We start from the raw sequence: 9,606 nt of genomic DNA on the forward strand, positions 1-9,606 counted from the left end.
CAAAGCTCATTTGGAAGCATGCACTTTGTAAAATGTTGAAATATTTCCTGTAGTATAATTTCCACATACCTATGTGATGAGAACAGTTTACTGCATTATGATAAGATAATTTGGTTAGATAATTTATGCAGTACATATTCAAGTGTCATGGTTATAAGATGAGGAGTACTAGTCATCTTCTTTACTAAAGGTAAGATGATAAAGCTATTTTTCCATTGGAATTCAGCATCTTTCCTAACTTTCAAAGCACCACACTTTATATTAAGGAGAAATTCTCATTATTTGCAATAGATCATTTCCATGTAGGATGGGGTATTTAACAGAAGGATTGTTAGCGAGTTGTACTAGGAAGGCACTGTACTAGCTCTGGGAAGTATTTAACCTAATTATGAAAAACTGAAAAATCAGGTTATGTTGCATCATATTTAGTATTTCAATTATACTGCCATTTTGTATTAACACACAGCACCTGTTTTCTATCTTAAAAAGAAAAGGATAATTTTTTTTATAGTCTAATATATAACAATCATGTTTGTACTTTATTGTATGTAATGGTTCAGCATGATTTTAAAGAAGTACACATTTTAAAATAGTTTGGAGGAAAAGGACACGTGTTGTTTTTATTTCTGTGATTGCTGTTTCAGTGTATTGACTTGATTTATAACTTAACTTTTATTAATCAGAATGATCTTCATAAATCTGTTTAATTAAGTCATTTAAGAGCAACAGGAATAGATACACAACTATTTGAAGTTTACAAACTACATCTTTGATAAGAGAAAATGGTTTCATGATGTATACAATTGCTATTAAAATGTAATCTATATATTCTATATGATTGTATAACATTTTATACATCAATACAAATAAAATATGTTTCTATTATATTTATTATGTTGAAACATGTTTTTTGTTTCCAGTTAGCTAATATAAATAACATAAATAACACTGTCAAACAACAAGTTGGAAGTGCTGACATTTCTAGGTTTTGAGATTTAAATCGTGCTGCAATTACAACCTCTCATGCTATTTGGAGTTATCCCAGTATTTGTTCAGTAGATTAAAATGAATGCATATATAAACACCATTTATAAGCCATTATTTTTATTTTGTTAAAGCAGTTTATATAGGATTTTGTTATGTTTGGCAAGAAACAAAAAAAAATTATTGCAGCATCTAGATATAAACAGTTGCCAAGAAGAAAATCAGGACTCCTAATAGTTTAAAGCATTTGGAGATGAAAGGGAAGGAGGGAGAGAAGAAATATTAAAAATGCTGTTAAACAGTTTGAAAACTTGTGTTTGCTTCTGGTGACAAGTGGCATGTACATGCTTCTGAAGAGAACATCTGACTATGGAAATGGACAACAAAGGTTCAAAGGCTCCTAAATAACAGGGGAGTAATTAACGTCCAACACTAATGTTGCAGGTCTTGCAGCTGGGATCTTTCTTTGCATTTGCAGTAGACAAGCTCATTAGCTGATGGCCAGTAATTTCTGCAACTGTGCCAAGGGACAGATCCACAGGATCAGTGTAAATTACTTCCAAAATAGCATCCTGGGCATGGTGGTAAACCATGATGCCATCTTCTTCAGTGCAGGTCAGAAATTTATTATCCTTTATATTTAGCTGAGGAAGGCGCTGCTTACAGAATTCATCTCCTGGTGATCCAACCGGGGCAACAACAAGAATGACATAGTGATAGGCTGTGTACATGCAGTAGAAGTCTCCAAAGTATAAATTAGTGTTTGGGTTGAAAAGTTTTTCAGCTATGATCTCAAACCTGTATCGTCCATAAGGTGAATCTTGTGGTGGCTTTCCAGTGTTAAACTCAGTGTTGCAGCTAAAAAAGATGCCTTCCAACTTCCCACTGATTGGAGAGCCATGGCTACCACTGTTATCCTTGACAGAGGGCTGCATAACATTCTCATGGTGCTCTCTAAAAATGAATGACTACCATTGTTTATTTTGAAATGAGACAAAAAAACAATAATTAGTTAAAACTATTGTTTTGCCCTGTCCCCTTTCTTTCCTAAAGGAAAGAAAGAGAACCTGTTAACTAGAAAAGTAAGGTTACAGAAACCCAACCTTAGGAGAAGTAAAAAACCAAATAAACCCAAGTTTGCCAAGAATTAAAATATCCATGAACAAAATGCGTGAGAGAAGGAAATGTTCTTCCCACCCTCTCTCCTCTTCTGAGTGTGAGCTCTCATAACTGTGGAAGCAGAGAGTAACACAAAAAACCCAAGAACCCTATCAATTAATCAGCCAACTTGTTTAAGCAATTAAGACATTTGAATTCAAATGTTCAGAAAATTTAAAAAGTATCTGGATAACATATTGAATAAAGGGTCAAGTGGTGGGTCCATAGCTGTTTTTGGCACTTGTGCCATTTGGGACTATTTCTATTACCCTCTCCCATTTCTGCTTTGCTTGTGTGAAGAAGTGAAATTATGACAGTGGCTCAATACAGCGTTTATCCCAATAGCCTAGAAACTTAAGTATTTGCCCTGGAAGCAGGGGAGCTGGGTTCTCGACACCTCTTCCTCCCACCCCCAGTTCATCCCAAGTAGATTTCAGCCTCTGCTCCTGCTTCCCACCAGGCTTGAATAGAACTGTATAAGAGCACTCTCAAGGCATCCAACACTAGAAGATGGTCTACTGCACCTTGTTTTTAACTGTCCTTGGATAAAATAGATAAACAGTACAAGGAAAAATCTTCTGCCTTACTGGGAACAGGGATCCAGGCTGCTCCCACTTTTATATGGATGCATATATTTCAATGAGCCACATATCTGCTGCTATATTCTTTTCATTTTCATTCTACATAGCTCCCTCTTTGGTCTGCTCAGTGGACCAGCTTCAAGAGAAAAGATGGAGAGTACTTTGAGTAATACTTAAGCCAACAGCCTGATGGTGCAGGCAGTTTGCTGGGACATACAGGAGCAAATCACTGGGGAAGTCTAGAATTCATGTTCCTTGCTCACTGAGCAATTGCACCCATCATTAGGATATTAGGATATCTAATTAGGATAGCTAATAGGTAGGAGGACTTTCCTCCTCAAGCATCTAATTGTGGTTTGTCTCTGACTAAAGCTGTGGGTTGTCCTGCAATTACACATTCACTTGGGTAACTCTAGTCTCCCCAGGCAGCTGGGGAAGAATATATCCAGTAGGCAATTGTGGGCTATGCTGAATCCCCAATACTGATGTTTCATGGCTACATACTCACCTAAGCATGTGATGGGAACCCGGCCCTCAATACAGCAAATTTGGCTATAAGGAGCTGGCTCTCAATACAGCAAATTTACCTAAGGGTTATTTTTAAACATTTTTCAGTGAGACCTACAATGGCAGAGGATATTTTCTTCTAAAAGAGTCTGTTTCCCTACGGTGCAAGATAACGAAGGAGCTCATAACACTACCAGCTTCTAATCTGGCTGCTACTGACTGACTTCAATAGGAGTAGCAGTGGGACTCTTAACTATGATATAACTTGGGTCACTTTTCTACAGCTAGACACCTCCTTCAGCCACTAGTTCTATGAGGGGAAAATGCACAAGTGCAATATCTTACCTTGTTGTTTGATTTCCTTTTCATAAGGGCTATCAAAATTAACATACATGCATAGTGTGTGTGTCCATCCATCCATCTATGATCTCTCATGCCTTGCACATGCCTAAACATTTCAGAGGCAGACTTACTGGTGCCCTACCTTCTTCATAAAATGCTGTTATGAAAATGATGTAAGCCATTTGATGGATGAGGTCATTTCCTTTATCCAACCTGACTGATTCTTTTTTCTTTAAAACTTCTTGTTTTTACTCAACAGACTGCTCCCTTATAAATCCTGCCCTGGCCTACACCTCAAACCTTATTTCTTCTTTTTCATCTCTACACCAGCACTTATGTTTGGCTTTTCTTTTGTGTTGCCTTCTTTCATGGAGTTCACTCTGCCTCTTGTCTTATGTCCCAAATCACCATTTTGCCTTCAAGCTGATCCACTGTCCACATTATCCCATTTAATATTATCCCATAAAATAATCCTCATGGAAAAAGTGCCTGTGTATGTGCATGGTTTAAAGATATAAATTACAGTTCAATGAATGCAGGCCACCCTCTGGCAATTTGCTGCATTATATGCATGAACTGTGGACGCTATCTGATATGGTGGTGAAATGCAACAAAAACACAAAGCTCAAAGTAGTTCCATCAAGACAATGCTTTATAAATACCACATTAGCTATCTTTGACCATACCTGGTATCAGAATAAGAGCAAGAAACATGCTGGCAGACTGACTAGATGCTGAGTCTAGAGAGGTGCTTGTAAAAGGACATTAACATTCCCTGTATAGCACGCCCCTTATGTCCCTGTCCTTAACGTAGACATTTTGAGCTGCTTAAGTTTAGTAAACTGGGCTTTGTTAGAAAATTTACATTGTTTTCAGCAAATCAAATGTTTCTGTACAGCAGATCTGTGCCCTAACTGAGACTGGTGTCCTTTAGCCAGTCAGAGCAAAGAGAGAGTGCGTGTAAATAAAAATATTCTATAGATAGCTAGATACGTAGAAGTACATAAATGAGCACTGCTGCCACTGAAATCAAAAGGAGGTTAGAGTGTGTTTAATATATATATTATTTATCAATAATATTTTTATATTAACTCCCCGCACCCCAAACTTCCTTGTGAATGCAAACACCAGAGAAACTGTTGAATTTTTCTGTCACTGGTAGAACTGAAATTTGCTTGCTTGTTAGCAAGGTTGCAGAAGATTCCTATTGCTTTCATGCATGCTAGATCTATCTTTATCTCTCGTTGCTTTGGAATATTTTTTTATTTGTTTTCTGGTCTATATTTTAACCTGTGACAGTCCCAGCTACAATTATGACTAGACTTAAAAAATTAACAAATTAACAAAAAACATTGAACTCATTTTGTACGTGCTTATGGAAAGCAAATTTAGTATCAGCTCCTGATATGAGTGTGAGCATTGCCTGCTATTAACTTTGGAGGATTCAGAATCATTGAACTATGCAAGAAGCTCAGTCATGAGGCTCATAAATGCAGTAAAAAATAAATTTGCTTCATCACTTACAGTGTCACTACTAGTGATTATACCCCTTCTACCTACTAGAACGTCTCATTTTGCTTCAAGGTAAACACTATATACTCTCTGCATCTCTCATGATCTCCATCTTTATTGTTACAGAATTACCACTTTGAACAGAAAGGGTCTGGAATTGAGATCAGGAGTTTATAAACAAAACAAATACCAAAAAATTATAATCTTTAATGGCCACCTTCCTGCAACCAGAAAAAAGTGCTTGCAGATGTATATCTGTGGAAAGATACTGACATCCAGTGGCCAATTAGACTAATTATAAGATAGTCTTCTACAGGGATTCAAGCCATTTTACGTGCAGGCTATTTATAGAAAGCAGTTAGTATTTATTAAAGCAGCTGTTACTGTACTTATATGCCATGTATAAAACATAGCATTTGACAAGCTAGTTAGGATACCATGGAAATCTATCTGAGATCTGTTAAATCACATATCTTTCCCAGTGTGAAACCCAGCTTTCACACTGGGATATGAAATGCTATTTAGGAGAACTGAAAGGTTATACAGACTATGATTTAGTTTTTTAAATATCACTGTTGTGGCTGCATTGAAGTTCACACTAAGAGAAAGTGTATTAGCAGTCATGAACACAATTACTTTATTTCCAGAAATTCTTACTGAATTTCTTTTAAACACTTACTGAAGTGTTTAAAAAAAGTGTAAATATACCTGATTTCTGTAACAACAGATGCACATTTTTATATATACCAGCTGCCACTTGGTACATTACATTAACATAAACTCAGTAAAATTAAATTTAATTTTCCTTTCAGGTAATGTCTTAACAGTCAATCCAACTTCTTTATAACAAGGAAAACTAGCTCAGGCTAGAACCTTATGAAAAGAAGGAAAGAACATGCAAAACAGAAAAAAGATACAGGACAGCCACTTAAATAATACAGCTATGAATTCTCGTTGTTTGAAGCAGCAAGTCTAAAATTGTAGTTGTGGACAAATTAATGTGCAATCTAGCCAAGTATCTCTGAAAACAAAGAAATTAAAATTCAGAAGTTACTGTGAGATTTTATTTCGGGGGGGGGGGGGGGGGGGGCAATCCAGGATAGTTGCAAGGTTTTACTAGGTTCTCAGAGAAACTAAAAAGAACACAATACATTCTATAGTCCCACTGCTCTCAGTTTTGTCATTAATTTGATTTGCTTAAAAAATCTGGCAGAAACACAACACAAAGCCACAAGACTCCCATCTGGTAGGTACAAAGGTACACAGAATTCCCAATTTAGAAATGTCTGATCATGGATTCTTATTGCTGGACTGAAAGGGCTGATTCCGTTTTATGCTGGTTTCATTTTACTGGTATCAACAGGAGTCATTCCCATGTAAAACTGAAGTTATGCAGTACTAAACTAGACCCTGATGAAGGTGCAATCAGAAGTGACAATTTTTGTTTGATCTGGCCACAGAAAGCAGCCATGACCAAACAGAAGTACACAGCTGCAGACTGCTTCAGAAATGGCTGATCAGGTGGAAATCTGAACCCTCATTGCATGAGGGTTCAGATGAAGATGTTACAAAATACAGCACCTCCTGTAACTTGTGTCTGCACTGCCTCCCAGTCTGTTGCTGGTTTCAGAATGGGAAGGGTGAAAGAGAGCAGAGGGAATTTGGTCTGGGTTTTTTTATCCCCCACTGGAGGGGTGGGGGGGCTCCAATCCACACAGTCCACCCTCCAGCACTGGCTGGGGAACCCCTAGAATAAGCTCCCTCTGCTCCCTTCCCCCACACCCCATCTGAAAACAGCACAGGCTCACATGGAGGAGGGGCCATTGCTATGGGCAACTGGCTGCAAGGCTTGAAGCTATGAGCTAGATTTCCCTCCCCCTGGAACCAAAAGGGAACTTCTTGTTTGGTCTGAAGGATTGTTGTAACCCAAAACACTTCCTGTAATGTTCCTGACACTGTTACAATGTAAGAAACAACCATGTTAAAGCCTGGTCAGAGCTGTTATCATTCTGCACAGCTTTTTCCACGTTGCTTCAAGGTTAGCAGTGTACCCCAAAGATAATATTATTACCACCACACTGTTTTCCTAAGTTGGTTCCTGAGTTCTAACCCCTTCTTTGGAGGTGAATTAATTTATATTTAAATTGGATACTTGTCTAGCCTTGCTGTTTGTGCAACGACATATTGCCTCTTCAGCAATAATAGACATGATAACCTCCACCTAATCTCTTTCATCAAAAGATACACATTAGGATACATTAAAGTTTTTAAAATAGGGTAGATAATATTGGGGTTGCATATGCATAATTACTCACTGTTTATTTGCAAAAAAAAAATCTATCTGTATGCATGTTTATATTAAAATGTGTTCAGAGACTTTAATCAGGACAGATGTCACACTATGGTAGAGGCTCTGCACATTCAGTTCCTACTCCCAAAAGCAAACTTTTATTTCCAGTCCAAATTAAGTGCCAACTTGTACAAACTTAAATAAAGAGTCACTTTTATTCCTGAACAGGAAATATAGTACTCACACTTTCTGCTGTAAAACTGAAATGGGTGCTCTCACTTAGTATGCTTATTTTCACACCAACTAGAGTCAAGTTATAATATCTATACTGCACCTCTCTCTTAATTTGCACCTTTGATTCTGCATCTACTTTCTTACCTGATATAATCAAAGTAGTCTTTGTGCTGATTCCGATAAAAAACAGAAAGTTTGAGCATACGTCCTGCAATTACTTCAGCTTTTTCCAGAAGTTGTGTTAGATGAACTTTTGAATAATCTGGGATGAAAAGAATTTGTTAGCAAGGAAAGAAAAACATTATTATCTCCCAGTTTTACAGTCTGAACTTACTTTAAATAAGATTCCTGTAAATAAGGGAAACAGGCAAGTTGAACTGATTTAACATCAACCAGCAGGGCACAGCCTTCAATAGAACTTAGATGTTCTGCCCCAATCTAGTAGAACAAGCTGCTTCTTTTCACTATGACATAAGCGCCTGATGAATGAATGGGACAAAAAGATCACAGTATTACAAAAAAGAAGTTCCAGAGCTCTGATCCTTGTCAAAAGCTGCTAGAACAGAGTCAAACTCACATCAGTGCAGGGGCATCACAGGAACACTCGCTTAAGTTTTTTAATATGTAGAGGAGGGCTTTCACATGGGCAGGACCTAAGATACAGAGGGAAGCCTATCCCCACAATGCTATGCAAAACTAAATTAAGAAACAAAGGTACATTTTTGGAGCACAAAACTAAACACATGGAGTAGAGCTGGTGGTGCCTTGAGGTATTCAAGGTGTTTAAAGTGGGCACAAGGGGATGCCTCAGGCAGGGCAGCTGCTGGAGAGAACACAACAAAGAGAAGTATTTACTTATACCTTTTCAGGAAGCTGCATATCCTGTTACACAGCTGTCGGAGCCTCAGAAGAGGTGAAAGGGCAATACTGCTCCAAGTGGTTTCAAAAGACCCTCCCTTTGGACTGGGCATTGCTGCCAGGCACACAGGCTAGCCAGCTGGCTATTGTCTACATGCTGAGACTCAAATCCTGAAACGTGCCTCTAGTTCAGTTTGCTATTAATTGCAAATTAAATTACATTAAAATCCAGTCAGTTTGTCATTAATCGTAAAGTCTCTCAGGAAGCCTAATCCTATTATACCCCTAAAGCACCTAAGTTTCCCACTGTGCCCAATCCTACTGCATCTGTAAAGGAATCAGCGTCCAAACAGGATAAAGTAGCCAGGGCGCCTGGCAGCCTGCAGGCCAATTGTGTTGTACTCTGGGGAGACAGACATAACTTGGCATATTTTGTTGTCTCCCATATATCAATAAGGACACTTATGAACTGTATAATGCACCCTGTCAGGCACTGCTTCAGACTCTTCAAAGACAATAAGCAGCAATTAACACTATTAGTGATACCTGCACACAGTTAGTGCACTAGTACAGTGTGCACCAGAAAACCTGGATGGCTGCCTTTACATCTTTTAGCCAGCAACCCAGTGGTTAGAGCACTTGCCCAGGAAGTAAGAGACCTGAGTTCTAGGCCACTTGGCTAGAGAACATTTGAACCCACATATCCTACCTCCCGTTACAATGTTACTTCCTAGGTTAGTGCTCTAACCAAAGGTGGGCACCAGCCCTGGCACCAGCACTACTACCTGGCTCCACGCTCTTGTTTCTATGTCTAACAATACTTGACTCTGGTTCTCTCTACTGCATGCATTACAGGAAACTATGTAGAACTGCTGCCACCTCCCAGGAGGAACAGGAGAGAGTGAAAGTGGCATTAGGCACCTTGGTGGCTGCCTCAAGTCTTATTTAAGCTCAGGTGAGTAAATTTGTCAACACAATGGACTGCAGGGAACATTTCGGGCTAAGGCAGAAATACCTACATGCAACCTCAGAAATTTAGGTGTGCAAACATGAGCTATGTTGTTTTCATAGATTCATAGATTCTAGGGTTGGAAGGGACCTCAATAGATCATCAAGTCCGACCCCCTGCATAGGCAGGAA

General features: G+C 38.5%; 1 protein-coding gene across 1 annotated transcript in view; it reads right to left on the reverse strand.

Annotated features, from left to right (window-relative positions):
- Positions 1-616: 616 nt before the first annotated feature.
- LOC102383380 (phytanoyl-CoA hydroxylase-interacting protein-like) overlaps positions 617-9,606 on the reverse strand; it is a 96,417-nt gene continuing 87,427 nt past the window's right edge. The window contains exons 5-6 of the mRNA XM_025212558.1: positions 7,753-7,870; positions 617-1,938 (exon numbers count right to left, since the gene is read on the reverse strand). Coding sequence (XP_025068343.1) covers positions 1,404-1,938; positions 7,753-7,870 — 653 coding nt within the window. The 3' untranslated portion in view covers positions 617-1,403. The remainder of the gene's footprint in view (positions 1,939-7,752; positions 7,871-9,606) is intronic.

The sequence above is a fragment of the Alligator sinensis genome, unplaced genomic scaffold (assembly GCF_000455745.1).
Source record: "Alligator sinensis unplaced genomic scaffold, ASM45574v1 scaffold176_1, whole genome shotgun sequence".
Classification (NCBI taxonomy): Eukaryota; Metazoa; Chordata; order Crocodylia; family Alligatoridae; genus Alligator; species Alligator sinensis.